Source organism: Mugil cephalus, chromosome 19 (genome assembly GCF_022458985.1).
Source record: "Mugil cephalus isolate CIBA_MC_2020 chromosome 19, CIBA_Mcephalus_1.1, whole genome shotgun sequence".
Lineage (NCBI taxonomy): Eukaryota > Metazoa > Chordata > Actinopteri > Mugiliformes > Mugilidae > Mugil > Mugil cephalus.
Genome location: NC_061788.1, coordinates 8,610,834 through 8,627,599, shown reverse-complemented (window position 1 = coordinate 8,627,599; position 16,766 = coordinate 8,610,834). Strand labels below are relative to the sequence as shown.

At 43.6% G+C, this 16,766-nt stretch overlaps 2 protein-coding genes across 11 annotated transcripts in view; one reads left to right on the top strand and one right to left on the bottom strand.

The window, feature by feature from the left end:
- sema4d (sema domain, immunoglobulin domain (Ig), transmembrane domain (TM) and short cytoplasmic domain, (semaphorin) 4D) overlaps nucleotides 1–14,596 on the top strand; it is a 35,061-nt gene extending 20,465 nt beyond the window's left edge. For 6 of the 10 annotated variants that reach the window (XM_047570667.1, XM_047570670.1, XM_047570673.1 and 3 more), the window contains 14 exons: nucleotides 2,842–2,975; nucleotides 4,636–4,781; nucleotides 4,858–4,920; nucleotides 5,006–5,104; nucleotides 5,213–5,306; nucleotides 5,469–5,585; nucleotides 6,409–6,560; nucleotides 7,075–7,250; nucleotides 7,391–7,547; nucleotides 7,642–7,864; nucleotides 7,998–8,110; nucleotides 8,341–8,513; nucleotides 8,722–8,768; nucleotides 9,322–10,415. In XM_047570667.1, coding sequence (XP_047426623.1) covers nucleotides 2,842–2,975; nucleotides 4,636–4,781; nucleotides 4,858–4,920; nucleotides 5,006–5,104; nucleotides 5,213–5,306; nucleotides 5,469–5,585; nucleotides 6,409–6,560; nucleotides 7,075–7,250; nucleotides 7,391–7,547; nucleotides 7,642–7,864; nucleotides 7,998–8,110; nucleotides 8,341–8,513; nucleotides 8,722–8,768; nucleotides 9,322–10,328 — 2,701 coding nt within the window. In that variant the 3' untranslated portion in view covers nucleotides 10,329–10,415. Of the gene's footprint in view, nucleotides 1–2,841; nucleotides 2,976–4,635; nucleotides 4,782–4,857; nucleotides 4,921–5,005; nucleotides 5,105–5,212; nucleotides 5,307–5,468; nucleotides 5,586–6,408; nucleotides 6,561–7,074; nucleotides 7,251–7,390; nucleotides 7,548–7,641; nucleotides 7,865–7,997; nucleotides 8,111–8,340; nucleotides 8,514–8,721; nucleotides 8,769–9,321; nucleotides 10,416–11,131; nucleotides 11,345–12,695; nucleotides 12,909–13,078; nucleotides 13,274–13,830 lie in introns of those variants that run through there. The other 4 variants (XR_007110919.1, XM_047570671.1, XM_047570674.1 and 1 more) reach the window with 4 other exon arrangements.
- Nucleotides 14,597–15,012: 416 nt separating this feature from the next.
- zgc:86839 (Cyclin-dependent kinases regulatory subunit 2-like) lies at nucleotides 15,013–16,756 on the bottom strand. The gene is made up of 3 exons (XM_047570680.1): nucleotides 16,590–16,756; nucleotides 15,791–15,918; nucleotides 15,013–15,209 (listed from the first exon to the last, which is right to left on the bottom strand). Exons 1-3 carry the CDS (start codon nucleotides 16,646–16,648, stop codon nucleotides 15,166–15,168), a joined length of 231 nt encoding a protein of 76 aa, XP_047426636.1. The 5' UTR covers nucleotides 16,649–16,756; the 3' UTR covers nucleotides 15,013–15,165.
- Between the last annotated feature and the right edge of the window lie 10 nt (nucleotides 16,757–16,766).

Here is a 16,766-nt window from a genome sequence, read left to right as displayed (position 1 = left end):
CCGAGCTCCAGTTTCCCCCTCTCCGTCCCCTGCGCTCAATGGGCAGCCTGCCAGTATCCATGCCCAGTTAACAGCACAGTGCTGGGAACCCCAAGGCCCCAAGCAGGTGTCAACCTCCCGGCCCAACCAAAGGAGCTGAGAGGGGAACACAAAGGCCTCAAAGAGACCTGCCAGCATGGTTACCGTCTTAAATATCCCAGGCCAGTATGGCCACTCCTCTAAATCTCTCAGCAGCATAGGGTAGCTGCCAGTATGCTCTCTCTGCTACTGTAACACTCAAAGGGGTTTGAAGCTTAAGCTTTGACCTAAATGGGGCTCAGAGTGGTAGCATTGATAAAAGGTCTCAGGAGTGTGCAGATAGACGACTGAGTCTAGTTACTTTTTATTTATAGAATTTGGTGCAAGGCGTTGCCTATAGAGCTTTCATCCTAAATACAGCAATGTTATCTCATTCATTCAGCTTTGCTGTGTCAGTTTTTTATTTATTTTTTTTTTTTTTAATGCTGCGTTCAACGTGTCCATGCGATGCTTTCACATCTCTTGGGGTTTGCGTGATCTTTTAAAAAGCTAGCTTGCCTCATGGCTAAGCTGTCCTGGCATTTAGATTGGCAAGACTGTAGAGAGGGGAGGAGGGGGGGTGATGCCTTTCTCTCTTTCTTTCTCTCTCTCTCTCTCTGTTCATTGTTGACTACTCTGCAGTGATGATGTGTATGTGATGGGGGTGGAGTGGAGTGGAGTAGAGGCTACCCTCATCTTCAGTGAACAATGGGTCCTTGTGTATTTGACCCTTTCTTTAGCAGAGCCGAGTCGGGATGGAATTCCATCTTTGCCAGATTTTGCCGATGGTAGAGACTCCTAGTATGTGGAGGGTCCTGGCCTCTGGGGCTATTAATTCCAAACTAGAACCCAATCAATAATCAATTATCATTTACCCTCCTTTTCTCTGGCTGTGGTGATTGATTTTCTACATGCGCTGTGGCACACAACCCCCCCTCCTGTACTGGGTGACTGATTACTAACCTATATTTAACAGGGATTTTCCAAATTGGTGCTACTAGGTCATTAAAGAGTAGCTGGCAGTGATTTATCTGTTCTTGGAGGTTAAATGTGTTTTGTAATGCTGGTTTAAAAAGTCTAAAATGAGGAGAAATGACCCAATAAAACAGCAAATTTTAAAGTAGTTTGTCATGTGTCAAGTTTCATTTGGTTTCACCTTTAGTCGCCAGAGTCGGTCCACATCTGACAAGACATCCGATAACCCTTAATCACATTCTTCGCATGGCTGCCCCACCCTTTTTGTCGAGACATTGTGTTGTGCAGGTACGTCTTTTGAGTAGGATGTGGTAAAAACCAGAATTACTTGCTTTGTACCGGATAGGTTTACTGTGTCGGAAGAGAAGTGCACAAAAAAAAACCCCAACAACAAACATCCGTACCCGACTGCCTTCTGCTTAATACAGCAACACTAGCCCTCGGCGAGGGCAGGTGACACTCGGCTCCGGCAGCAATGATGTAAAAGTCAACTCCATTCGTGAGAGAAACCAGGGGTTGTGCGGCCGCCGTTCTACATTTCTCCTTTCACATGATTGGATTAAAAGAAAGGAAGCAGTTGAGCTTTACAATTGAATAATGTGACTTAATCACTTTCCGAGCTAATTCCTTTTCAGTGTTAATAATAATAATAATACTAGAGGGAAAAGAAGGTAATCTTCACCCCATGTCAGAATGAGTTTAGTGTGACAAGTTGTGACATATATATATATTTTTTTATTTCTTTTGCACAGCAGCAAATTTGGCAAACACTCGGGATTGAGAACAGATTTAGAGATTTATTTTAATATCTTACTTAAGCTTTAAAGCCTATGCTTTTTGCCTCAGATTTTCTGCTGACCTCAAATGGCCAACTTCAATTGTGGTTGGTTCATTATCCTATTTTAGATAAAGCCCCAATAAAGAGATTATTATTATTATTATGTTAAGTGAATCTTTTCAAAGTAAATTCAATTCATTAAGAAAACAGAAAACATAAAATAAACTTGTCTCTAAATAAAATACATTAGATTTATCGTGTGACGTGAATGCACCAGACCAGAGCTGTTGGTCCGCGGAAACGTCGCAGTCGTCGACAAATTGGCAAATAGAAAAGGACGGCCGCATCTGACAGGGGTCATGTCATTATCACGCCCATTGTCTGCGCAAGGTGTTATAAACCCTGAGGTGTGCGCACAGACACGATGGAATGAAAATGTTGTGGTGTAGCTGGATAATTACAACCACAACGTGTTCCATTAAACAGCATTCATTAATGTGCATGTCACGGGCGCGTGTGTGCTTCCCTGCTTATTACAAACAATAACAAGCGGGATGTTTATGTTTTAATGTGATGTCTCTCCCTCTCTCTTTCTCCTCCTCACCGCACATGTGATACCTGATTTATCCCTTCAAGCTTTCGTACATAACTCCAAATCCCAACCGGTCATTTACAAGCTAGTCTTTTAGTTATGCACTGGAGATACAGGGATTGAAAATCTCTTATCATCGCAGCGCCTGTGTAATGCATGAGCTCAAACTTTTGGATCGCACATTTTATTGTTGAAAAATTTTTTTTTTTTTACTGTGCAGGATTTTCATTTAAGTACATACTGTACTAACACTAAACGTTACAAAAGCAAAGAACTCACTCCTGTCAGCTTTCAGTATAAAGGGAAGTGTCAGTGCACGTGCTGGTATGATAAGATCAGCCCACGAGAAACTCTACATCTCTCTGAAATGCGCCGTCAGTGCAGGTTTTGGTGCATTGTTTTAGTCTTGCCTTTGTGCCGTGTGTGCGTGTCCTTACAGAGGAAACTTCACGGTCCCGAAGTTATCAGAGTCCAACATGGGGTTCGGCGTACTGGGAGTCTTCCTGGGGCTGCTCTTGGAGGTGTCCACCCACGGACCCCACGCTGTGCCTCGAACATCCTGGAGGCATCAAGGTAAGTTATATTTATGCGTGACTAAGAATTAGAGGAATTGAAATCGGGTATTTCATATATTAAGTGGTTAGTTATATCTCTGTTCCCTTTACTTATGTCTCCTTTTTAATGCTCTTTAGAAATCCCTGTTCTAATTTTAAGTAAAACCATGGGAAGTCATGCTTGTTAGTCTCAGCTGGTATTTATGAGGTGACACGATCTCAAAACCAGAAACTTGAGACGCTTACTTGAAGTTAAGTCACCCTTCTGGCAACGTGGGTGTGTATAGATATGTACTGTGTAATCTGCTGAAGATCTGTTTCACCTCAAGCTCACAATAGATCGCTCGGTTACACCTGTTTTCTTATTTTACCAACACAGACGGCCGCCAGTCTCACCACAGGGTCTCAAGTTGGAACGCTTTTTTTTTTTTGACAGGCAGAAGTTGTGTTTGCATTGCAGCGTTTACAGAAATAGCTCAAGCAACTCGGTTTCAGTTTGAGAACAGTTCACCCTTTAACAAAGTTTCTCCCGTCGACTGTGACACGGTCAGTGTTTGGGCAGGTCACTCGGTGGAGGCATTTGTTTTCATCATTGCGGCGTTTATGACCCGGCACCTGCAACCTGAACCCACTTGCACCTGGCACGACCAGTACTATCCAAACTCTTAACTCTTCACTAGGTCCGCCCACAATCACAGCACAAAGTAATGACAAGAGACACACTTATACAAGGTTAATGTGTGGTGCTATGAGAGACAGAAACATGTCCAAAATGATGTTTAAGGGTTTAGTTGTTACAGAAAAGACAAACCGTGTTGGCGCCTTATCCTCTGAGCTACATCTCCAATCTTGGCTGACGGTATCGGAGAACGTTTATCAACTCAAAGTGAAGTTTAAAGCTGCTCTTACTGTTTGTGACCATTTGACTGACGGCATATGAGTTCCCCCATATGAGCCGGGTAGCCTGACGTGCACCTCACCAGAAATGTAACTACGCATCGCGGCAACACAGACCGCAAGAGCTGTGACTGGTAGGATACTGGTCTCCTCCAGTATTTCCGGCTGCTTCTCCATCTCTTCAATTTTCATATTGATGGTTTTGGATCAATAAAGACGGAAAACGTAGAGGAAACAAACTGAGGAGGTTCGAAGATGCAAAAATGTACACGCATTTGATGAAATTTTGGCGAAAGCTTCAGTCGCAATTGTTGGAGAGTGAAGCAGGAAGTAGAAACAATAATTAACCAGACTGGCAGAAAAAAAAACACAGCGCCATCTAGTGTTTGGGAGGCGTTTTTACACAGAGAGCCCGTTCTGCATAGTATATCGAGACCACATAAATGTGGACTTGTAAGAAATAACAACTTCAGTACACCCAGTAGAAATACGGAGTAACATTCAATATGAATTGTGTTTTTGGATCAATGTTAGTCTATTTAGTCTCGTTTATAGCTGCGTTTTGGTCACCAACAACTTCTGAAAGAATTGGTTAAATGCAAAATCCAAAACATGGAGCTGAAAGTGGCTAAAACTAAGACTTGGCCGATATTTGTCCTGCACATTAAAAAAAATTTGAAATTTTGATATTGATAATTTATCAAATTACTATTTTTAAATTGTGGCTGGATGCTAAAATTATGCCATTAAATTTTTTTTGTTCTATTTTTTTTTATGGTCAGACTTGGATCTGATGGAGTTTTCTGAGCCTGGCATCTACAACTACTCCACGTTACTGCTGAGTGAGAAACAAGACGCGCTGTATGTGGGAGCCAGGGAGGCCATCTTTGAGCTCAGCAAGAAGAATGTGACCGTCAGAAACAACAAGGTGACAAAATATTTATAAAATCTGTGAAAGACAATTTACCAGAAGTAATTTTGATTGACGTTTTATTATTTTTCAGGTTCTGTGGAGAGTTGCGGATAACTCCATGACAATGTGCACGCAAAAAGGAAAATCAAAAGAGGTGAGTTAAAGAACCGTTTCTTCATCTGCGTCATCACTCTTACAAACCTATAATAATATGTTTCATACGTAACGTCTCTTTCCAGAGGGATTGTCTGAACTACATTCGAGTGCTCCAAGTTGTAAATGATGAGCGGCTGTATGTCTGTGGCACTCACGCCTTTCAGCCTCTGTGCGATTACTTGGTAGGTTAACACACTTTAACTGGAACGCAACCCTGAACGAACATACATGTGTCCAGACTCGCCAATCAACAGCGCGACCTTCTACTGAAACTTTATCTCCCCTTTCAGAACCTCGCCGACTTTTCATTGGACAGTCGACATGAAGATGGCAGAGGGAAGTGCTCCTTTGACCCCTCGCAGAGCTTTACCACAGTCATGGTTGGTGAGTTGAGGCCAGTTTCATCTCGTTTAACAAAGAGCTCTGTTAGTTGCCATCCCTGCAGTGAAAGTGCACATTAATCCCCCAGTAATCTGTTGTTATTTTGTTTTGTTTTTTTGCAAAGTGGATGATAATTTTTTGCTTTACTCTCCGCCTTTCTGTCAGATGGAGCGCTGTACTCGGGGACAGCTTATAACTTCTTAGGCAGTGAACCGATTATTTCCAGATACTCCCCGTCCCAGTCCCTGCTGAGGACGGAGTACTCCACATCATGGCTCAATGGTGAGTTGGTGCACAAGCAGTAGGAACCGTTAGGCTCTGCAGCGGAGGCCGAATCTTATCTTTACTGTGCAGTGGTTTGTGTTGACGAGGTCTCAAAGTTTCAGTCACTATATAAGTCGATCCTTCCTCTTTCTTGTTAGTGAAGGGCAGTAAACCAAATACTGAAGTGGCCGCTTCTCATTTTTTACACAACGATAACCTCCTCTAAAGCAAAAATAATCCTGGCAGCAGAAGTATCGGCTCTCACTACTTAACATTCTGACACATACATATGTCATAGACCTGGAGCTTTGTTATCACCTGCCTACCTGATTAATGTAAGCTCGGAACTTTTAGCTCTGTTTTGGTCACCACCAGATTCCCGTCCTTTAGTTTAATGCAACAAAGCTGAGTTCATATGAGATACCTAATATTTAAGGGGGATTTTCTGTCTCACTTCAAACGTTGCTTGTCGAGAACTCCACTAGTGTTAAATTTATTCATTGACAACCTGTTATGATTGAGAAGCAGAATCATGGGCCGTACAAAAGAAAAATACGCCCTGAGCTGCCTTTGCTATGGGGGCTTCCCCCTCTTCTTCTCCTCATGTTGGACTAGACGCTCCAGTGAATTGCTAACCCATCTTGTGGTATAAAAGGGCATTGTGAGATGGCTCAGACCAGGGCTAGCTTGTTAGCATGCTAACGAAAATCTCTGCAATTCAATACAAGGATGTCTTTGTTAACATTATAGCTGATATTTCCTCACATTCAGCGCATGTCATATTTCTTCTACTTTCCTTCGCCAATTACCTTTTTCTGTCTCTGCCGTTTTTACCTTTCAGAGCCCAGTTTTGTTTTTGCCGACGTGATCAGAGAAGGCAACAACGGGGATAGCGGCGAGGACGACAAAATCTACTACTTCTTCACCGAGGTGTCGGTGGAGTACGAGTTCTTTGGCAAGCTGCTCATCCCCAGGGTGGCGCGCGTCTGTAAGGTGGGTACATGGCATGCACCATCTGCGCATCTCTTTAGCCCGTGACCCCCTGTTGTTGGGGAGCCTGCTGTCCCAACCCTTTTCATCTTCCTCCCTTCTCCTTCCTCTTTTGTTTAAATCTGATATGAGCTTGTGATTTTGTATAAGTCCCAATCACGACAAATTAAATCTGATTTTAAAAATATATATTTGAATGCTTTCTCTTTATGCCCTAATTTCATAAGATTTTTTTCTTTATATACCATAAAAATGTCCAAAGTTGTGACACGGGAGTGTATCACATATTTTTTTCCTACTTATCTGTAGTATAACATGTGAAAATTGAGTGAACAGTGTTTAGGAGGGTAATTAACCCAAAAAAATAAAAGTGAGGACTGCCAAAAGCAGGACTTAGAACAGTGGGGGTCCATTTCCCCTCTTTGGAAATCCTGCCTTTGCACAATTTTCTTATTTCTTTAGCCTCTTTTCTGTGCCTCTCCCTTCACCGTCTAATGCCGTCAACGTCCCACCACAGGGCGACCTCGGAGGGCAGCGCACCCTGCAGAAGAAATGGACAACCTTTCTGAAAGCCAAGCTGGTGTGCTCCATGCCCGAGCTCAACTTCGTTTTCAACGTAGTGCACGATGTGTTCATCCTGAAGGCGGACGACAGGAAAGACACGGTCATCTACGCCGTCTTCACCTCTCAGTGGTCAGTGGTTTTTAAAGAGAAATCAGAAAAAGAAAACAAGCCAGTAAAAGGCCTTAAAGTCTCTGCCCACCCTTAGTCTTTCCATATGTTTTCCCTCACTCTCCCAACTGTGTCGTCATCCTTGTGTCCTCATCCCACAGGGGAAATGTGGGTTTGTCAGCTGTGTGCGCCTACAGCATCGAGGCGGTGGAGGAGGTTTTCGCCAACGGAAAGTACATGCAGAAGGTGACGGTGGAGCAGTCGCATACAAAGTGGGTGCGGTACAACGGCGTGCCTCCGACTCCTCGCGCTGGAGCTGTAAGTGCCTTCGAATGAAAAACTGAGCTCAGCTCTGCGTGAACGTTTGTCACACACAGATACAAGGCATCTCTTCTTCTGTCTCCTTCACCAGTGCATCAACAACGCGTTGAGGCAGCAGAACATCAACACGTCGCTCCAAATGCCCGACAAACCCCTGCAGTTTGTGAAGGACCACCCCCTGCTGGAGGATCCCGTCCTGCCCATCGGCAACGGACCCCGCCTCATCACCAAAGACGTCAACTACACGCAGATCGTGGTGGAAAGGGTCCGAGCACTCGACGGGAACATTTACGACGTCATCTTCACCGGGACAGGTAAACGACACATCGGTTAAGATGCTCGTTAATCATCCGAGTCACAGATTTTAAAATCTGTGGTCAAGTGACTAAAACAAAAAAGATTTTTTAGAGGGTCTGGTGTTTTATTTTGACTATTGATCATCTTTAGATAAGGGCGTCTTGCACAAGTCGGTGCTGTTTGAAGGAGATGTTCATATGGTGGAGGAGATCCAGCTGCTGAAGAACTCGGAGCCCATCAAAAACTTACTGCTGTCCTCTGAGGTCAGTGACTTTGTTCTCAAGAATTTAAACAATGCGTTTCTACCACGTAACACTTCGTCGTGCTTACTCTGCTGTGAAACATCTCACGATAAGGAGCCGCAAAGAAGATTAGTCACTCGGGCCGTAGTGTTAAAAGGAAGTGTGGCAGTTCCTCTAAAATAAGAGAGGTTGCGTGAAATGTAAAAGTTTGCACACTGTTCTTTCATGTTGATGTGAATATTCTTCCACAGACCAGGTCTTTGTACGCTGGTTCCGACTCTGGTGTGGTCCAGTCCCCTACATCTTTCTGTGGGAAGTACTCCACCTGCTTTGACTGTATCCTGGCACGGGACCCTTACTGCGCCTGGGACCGCCGCACCTCCACCTGCCTCAGTATCCTGGATACTCCAAACCAAAATCCTAGGTAACTAACCACGAAGCTAGATCGGCAGCATTCACCCTCTATCACTCTGTCTGCATACCAACCCATTGTCGCGCCAGTACATGAAACTAAAACCTCTATTGAAGCATTGTTAATCCATCCAGTTGGACCTGCTTTACCGTCTCAGTTATTTTGTCATCGTGGACTGAGTGCATATTTTAGGCTTATGAAAATAATGCTTGTTTTTCAGGAACCTAATCCAGAGTCTGAATGGTGACGCAGACGTTTGTCCTTCAGGTAGGTTGCAACGTGCTCGTGAACAGACCCACAACAAGTCTTAATAATATAAATCAGTGTTTTCTGACTCATAAAATATCCCACCATATATATTGAAGGGTACCTCACACTGGGTGATACATACACTTATCAGCCACAACATTAAAACACAAAAATAACTGTTTAGGAACAACTAAAAAACATGAAAAACAGCACAAGAAGGCCCATGTCCATTTTCTGATGAGTCACAACTGTTTTGTTAGGGACCTACACAATGTTAGGAAGGTGGTCATAATGTTATGCCTGATTGGTGCATGTATATAGCTTTTTAATACCAGGTTTAAGCCGTGTTTTATCTTAACAACTTTGTATAACCAGTCAGCCCATTCATTTCTGATCCCTGGCAACAACAACACATTACCACTGCCACTCACTGGAAAGTTTCCTTTATTCTTAGAAACTGTTGTGCAATCAGTTTCTGAAACGTCTTGACCATGTTTACAAGCCTAAATGCAACAATTGATTGATTATCGAAAACTCATTGTTTTGTTTTTGTTTTTTCCGTCTTTTTTAGTGTCAGGTCGGTTTCTGAAAGACTACCAGCGTGTGACGGTCAAACCGGGGAGCTCCGCTGAGCTGCCGTGCCTGGTTCAATCCAACCTGGCTCAGGTGTTGTGGAAGTCCAACGGCTCACTTCTCACCGAAGCCTCTCGCTTCCACTTCATGGCCGAAACCGGGCTGCTCATCTACAGCGTGGCCCCGGAGGATCAGGGTTACTACGAGTGCTGGTCCGTGGAGTGGGCTCCGGGCGCCAAGAAGAACTTCAGCCGCCTCCTGGGTGGATACGTCCTGGCTTTGGATCTTCCGCCGGCGCCCACGCACCAGGCGGGCGACGTGGCCACCACCCTCAGCAAGCAGGAGATGCCCAGTTTTCACGATGTAGAAGATGAAGGTAATGGTAAGACAGACAGAGCCCCACTAACTTCGGCCTTAGCTCCTCCCAGCTTCACAGCCACAGACCTCTTCACCTCTCCGCCCCAAACCGACTCGTCACTAACCTCGTCCTCCGGCAGCACGGCCAAGCTGCAGCCGAAGCAGCAGCCTCACCCCCCCAACACCATCGTCCCCCTTCGAGACGGCGGAGACCCGTCGGCCGAGTATCTGCAGCACAACAACAGCATCGCCCTCCTCTTCCTCTTCCTCCTGTTTTTCCTCCTTTTCTTAGCCGCGCTCGTGTACAACTGCTACATGCAGTATCTCCCCGCTCCCTGCCTCAGGGTGAGGGCCGCTCTGCTGGGGACTCACAAGAGCGCCAGTCAGCCCGAGTACAGGGCCTGTGAGGCAGGTTTAATGGAGCCGCCCGCCGCCGATAAAATTAATTTGACAGAGCAACCGACCCAGAACGGCAGCCAGACCACTCAGAACCTCCGGGCGCTGCGCGACACCGGGTACGAGACTGAACCGGATTGCAGCAACGGGCGCGTCCCCACTCACGGGTTCGGAGACGACAGCCCCTCGCAGGAGAAACCGTTTGATGTGGACTGTGACTCTCAGTCCATACAGTTCGCGGATGCAGACTAACCTTGCTGCTAGCCTCTGTTCTGCTTGTGTTTGTACAGCATAGAGCCGAGTTCAAACATCACAACTCCCGCTGTCTTGATTCAGAGCGCAAAAAAAAAAAGCTTAGTCCAGCAAGAAAAGCTATATTCTTACATTCCAAATTGGAAACATTGTTTACCAAATTGGTAAGTTACTGTGTTCCAGATTGGAATTTCTGTACAGCCCTTTTTATTTGTAGCAGTGTGTAGTCGCTTCGATATCAGCAATAATTTCTCAGGGAAGATTCAATCGGTAGAATGCAGCCTAGCTTTGTCGCACAGCGTCGCCATCTGCAGCACCTGGTACGTGGGCCTTATGATCTCAGCCAGCGAGGGGTTACGCAGCATTTGAAGGTCGGACAAAACAAAAAAAACAAACAAGTGGACATGAGACGATTTGCAAGACAGAGAAATGCTGGAATTAATCAAACCACTGTGTAGAGTTTGACATTGCTGAGTCTGTTTTGTTTTTTTTTTCCCTCCCTGTGAAGTCCCTCGTGGATACGGCTCCTGTGTATTAGTCTTCATTAGTCGTCTTCCATTATGTGATCTGTAAAAATGTACAGTGCGCACGATAACAAACCCTGGAACCAATCTGAATCTTTTTTTTTCTTAAGATGATTATTATTTAAGGTGCGAGCATCCTTTTTGTTTTTCATTTTATTTATTGCAGCAGGTTTTTCAGATCATTCATTAGTCCCTCCGTCTTTTTGTCTGGTGTGCATGTCATCCCTCGTTTCCCGTTTTCCTCAATTCTCTGTTCTCTTCCATCACTCCCTCTCACAGCCTCCTCTCCTGTCGACACTTCATCCTCCCGCTCTGCCCTTTCTTCTTCCTCTTCTTCTTCTTCTTCCACATCCTCCTCCTCCACCACCACCACCAAGCACCACAGTGTGGAGGCTCGGGAGGCGGGGGTGAGACTGTTGCCTCCCCTGCTCAAAGACCAGGCCTTGGGGGTTCATGCTCAGGGGGCTTTCCTGCTCTTCTGCCTCGCCCTGGGTGAGTGGTGCTTGTCAGTTTGACTCACATCCTGAACCCGAACCCTTTTTTTTTTTTTCTCCCACCCTTCCTTTCTCCACCATGCATGTTGGCATTTACCCAAAACAAAAAATTAATTCCTAACAAGCCTGCCTTTTGCTTTAACGTGTGATTTGTGGAGGACTCAAAATACCCACATAATCAATGAATGTTTGAAAAGAAGAGGCAAAGGTTTAAAGGTACAGATTTTGTGTATTAATGTGTAACTACAAGCAGATGAGAAAATGTAAAATGTGAGGTTTTTTTTTCTCCATCGGAACAAATTACATCCAGCTCGATGGTCTCAGTACTGTCTGTGGGATAATTTTGTGCCTGTAAACAAATGTAAATATATTTGTATATATGGAAAAGTACCTTTTGAAGATGTACATGAATCTAGGGAACATTTTGGGGCTACGGCTCTTGATAGACAGAAGAAATAAACATTGTTTTCAACACTGTTTTTACTTACTTATACTGGCAAAAGGCATGTGGTTTTGCTTTTTAAAAAATTTGATAGTTGTTGTTTGAAACTATTGAGGGCATGCATTAACGTCACTGCCGCACGGGGCCACGGCGCCCTGAGTGTCAAAACGTGGTTATATGTAGCAATAAATACAGCGAGACCGGGAAAAACGTGGATTATCAGATCAAATTAAGGTCGATTGGACTTGGCAATGATCCATATGAACCAACATGGATTTGGAAAAGTGGACTAACCTCGGTTTCAGTTAGTCTTAGGTCATTCCAGTTATGATAAACGTAGCTAAATAAAAGATGCTAACGATAAGAGCTTTACTGAGAAGAACATTTTAACGTTAAAATACTGTAGTGTCCGATCGGACGCTAAAAGGACGAAGAGGAATGATCACATATACTGCCCTCCAGCCTTTAACAAGTAACTTAAGGTATGACTTCATCAAAAAAATACAGCATAAATTTACATTCTGATTCCAACTAATGCTGCTAATCTCCACGTTCACTTTTTTGACACTCAATGGCCGTAACCATGGAGACTTCTGATTGGTCTGCCAACCAGAGAGCTCCTACTTTTTGTCAAGTCTGGAGTTTGTGTTGTTTTCAAAGTGTTTTCTATGGGAATGGACCCCTGCATTGCTTTGGAGTTTCTAACCTAACAATTGTAACATAGGAAGCTTGGACTTGACAAAAGTTAGAGTCCTTTGGACAAAACAGAAGAGGTCCATTAGTAAAAACAAAATATCTAGGAGGCATGAGCATCTACTGCATGTTCACCTTAACAAACGGAAACAAACCAAAAGTCGGTGGCGTCTCAGGGGAGTCAACACGTAGTCCAAAACTCTTGTCGCCGCAGGTCCCAGTGACGTCCACATTCACTGGCTATTAAACGGGCACATCGTGGACACCCCCATAACGGAGTACCGCCGGCCGCTGGGTCAGAAGGAGGTGCTCGTGAGCAGCCTGCTCCGCGAGGGGCCGCTGATCAAGGACGCCCGTTACAAATGTGTCGCCGAGGCCAGCACAGGAAAAGACACGTCAGAGGTCGACCTCCACCTCACTATTGGAGGTATCTGGGCCTGGTTTGGCGTGACTGTGGGGAAAAAAACAACAAAAAAAAATACACTGTTAGAATGTGATCACAGACCTGCATGGAGAGTGATGGGGACTGGTTGTCGGCGGATTTGTTGTTAATGCCAGAAAAGATGAATCTCTATAAAGGATGCTGTTATTTGACAGATGACGAGAACATTCCATCCAGGGATTTGAACCAGTGGAGAGGTGCTCTCACAGAGCACGAGCAGCTGCTAAAAAGATGGGAAAAGGCCTGGGTATGTTAAGTTCTTGGGAGTGTATTATTGTGCAGTGGCCTTGGATTGACTCGCTGTGTGGCGTGTGCACCACTTTTAACCCGCTCTGCATGTTTGGCTTCAGGTGAGTTTCCAGCTTTGTTAAGGAACGCAAGAAAAGTGCAAAGTCCCTATTTGTTGAGCGTAAAGTTACGACAGGTTGATTTATTATTTAATTAGATAAACAGCTCTATAAATACCTTTTTGTTTTCCACAGTCTGACCAAGAGTTTTGCAAACAACAATCTGGAAACTTAATCACCAGCTTTTGCTGCAGCTTATTTGTTCAGTGCATTTAACTTCATTAAGTCTAACAGCATTTTCTCAACCACATGAGCAATTAACTATATTCGGCTAATTGTGTTGGAGATGTTCCTTTAAAGGTTACTAATTAAATTCACCTTTAAAGAACTGAAGTGCTCGAGTCTCGTGATATTGCTCACTATACCAGTTAAGTTTCTTGTTCAGGAGGTTGTTGGGTTTTTTTCTATATTGTATGTTTTAACTCAGCTTTCAGAGTTAATTTAGTCTAATTAGAAGTAGTTTTACAGGTTTAGTTTTTAAAAATATAGTAGCATTTGCCTTTTTTACAATATAAAACGGTTATGCTCAGTACAGTGCGGCTGTGTTTCTCCCTCTACAGGAAAGCTGTGAAGACCACAGAGCTGTGTGAAGGCGTCTATTTAATCTGGTTGTGAACGCGGTCCTTAGTTCAGACGGACCACACCTCTTGACACTGAAACTATCACAAACAGATGGAATAATAATGTCCCAGTGTCACCTCTTAATGGGAGTTTGATGGACCACGAAGCAGAGAATTGCCTCCTGCAGGGCCTCACCTGGTTGTGATGAAGATGATGATGATGGTGGGACTCCTACCGAACCCTGCACGGAGATGAAGCCTCATCGGTTTACCTCAGCGTGAGGACGTGCGGGCTGCCTTTCTGTCAGAAATGCATTTATTTGTATTTTTATCGATGAAAACAAAGGTCCTGAACGCAGTCTTTGTATGGAACAATAAATCTGTCGGTATATATGAGGGATGTTGATCAGTTCCTGTACGTGACGCGGCGCATGTGGCAGTTCAGTCTGTTTATAGAGTGATTATTCTTTTGCACCTTCAAAATGCTCCGTTTGGTCCTTCACAGCTACTTTCCGGTTTGACATTTTCACTTATCTTTAGTGGACACCTTTTCCCGCCACAGCTTCCAAGCTTATTTAGATTTGATAACAGAAACAGAGCTACCATTTGACATTTAGCAGTATTTCACCAACACAAATGAAGATCGGGTAGAAAATGCAGCATCCACGTGGAATTTACTCCAAGTATGGCACAAATTGAACTGTTACAAGCTTGATCCTTTCTGTCTGCCGTTATTTTCTTCACATTAAAACTACTTGACTTTAAAGCGATCATCTGGAGGCTTCTTAAAAACGTGTTCTTGTATGATGCTGAAGTTATTGCTTCATCACATGGTTGATTAAATATTCACAAGTTATGGCTTTTCCTGGATCAAACTAGAGTGACACGTCAGTTTTTTTTCCACCCCCGCTGTCTGAATTATTTACTAACCTCCGCTAAGTATTTCTCCTTGGAAGTCCGTTTATAGAGGTTACAACAGCGTCCTAAACTGGAATCAGAATTTGAGATTTATAGACGTCTGGGCAATAAATACTCACTACCTTAGAATAAATTAGTTGTTTGTTATATGGCATTTGCTGTAAGAAGAAAAAAAAGTCATGATACTCATTTGTTGCCATGCTCAATCTACAAAAACTTGAGCAACGGCGCCCTCTTGTGACCAAGTAAGATAAAGAGGAAAAATGTCTTTCTCACTTTTATTGTGGATCCCATATACAGCACATAATCAAATCTTTATACCAAATACAACTAATGCACAGTACACAATCACCAGCAGTACTCCATGGATACCAAATAATAATAAAAAATACTACAGCAGGCTCAATCGTCCTTGTGTCAGTGCTTAGGTAGAGGTCTTCTAAACAGAAGGATGTGGGGCTCTGAAAGGACAACGAAAGACAAATGAAAGTCACCAAAACCGAGGCCGACACTGTCACGTGTTAAAATCAGCTGCAACATTAAAACAACCAGTCGTTGGTCTCTGTGCGATGTAATGTTCTACTGGGAAGCCTGGATCCTGCCATTTACGTGGATGTCACTTTGACGCGTGCTACCACCTGAACATCTGATGCTCACATCCCTATTGTTGGCACTTTCAGTAGTGGGCAGGGGTCAGCATGGGCAACGCTGATGGTCTGCGGCTAGGCAGCCACACACAAAACGATCCCTCGTGCATCAATGAGCCCACGACCCTGACACCAATTCACCTTTTTTCCTTCCTTGGATCACGTTTGATAGACACACCCAGTAAGAGCTGCAGTTTTGGAGATGCTCAGACCCAGCTGCCTAGTCATAAAAGCATTGCCCTTATCAAAGTTACCCAAATCCTTCCACTTGCCTATTTTTTCAACTTTGAGGACTAAATCCTCATTTGCTGCCCAATAAATGTGACGCATAGACAGTGTACATTTCTAAGCTTGTCATCAGAACAGAGGTTTGGGTCGAGGTTTCCCTGAAGCACCTGGTTCATGTATCATGTAGTGGATCCAGCCTTGACTCTGCTGCACTCCCAGTTGTCTCCACTCGAGTTCAGACATCAGGTGGGACTTCGGGACGTACTTCACCATTTCCCGAGGCAGAACGACATGTCTAGTGAGGAGAGACGGCTTATACTCGGTGTACGCTGATAGCAATTTAAACATACAGCGGGGTTTTAGAAAATGTATTTAAAGGGGGGGAAAATATATTCTGATCAGCTGTGGCCAAATGATAATGTGCAATCAAGGTAAATCAGTGTTTTCTGTATGAACTTGGTAATCTGGCAAGTTAACGAGATGCAGCTGTGAAAGCTGCAGGTGTTATTAACTAAGTAAAAACAAACAAAAAAACATTTTAGTTAACGGAAATTTAAAAAAAAAATGGACGCAGGAAAAAATTAACTGAAACATTATTGTGAAAATAAAATAAAATTAAAATAAACAGCTTTCATTTCAGTCTGTGTCAACTCTGTGCTGTCTAAAAAATAAAAAATAAATAAATCCATGACATTTAACACTTCTAGACGAGAATGAAAGTCATCTAAAACTTAAAGAAATTAAATTAACTACAATAATAAATAGACAAATACTACGAGGAAGTTGTTCATAGATTATTTTACAAGCTGGTCATTGAAATGTTTCAGTTTTAATAATTTTTCTTTTCTTTCGAGACCTTTGTTCTGGAACATATAGTTGTTGCTTTATTAGCAAACGTTACAAAAAACTAAATAGTTCTGACAGTAGGCTAACAAGATAACAACATACGTGATAAAGTTTGCTCACCTGTACTCATACTGGTCGTCTCTATATCTGTCCGAATAGTAAATGTTGTTGCGAGACATAACTTTGGGATAAAGTGTGTCGGTTGTTGAGAAAAGCTTGACAGGATGACAGCACAACTCACGTTTGGCTTATTTCTTGAAAATAGCACGAAGGCTCTGATTGGTTGACTTCGGTCAT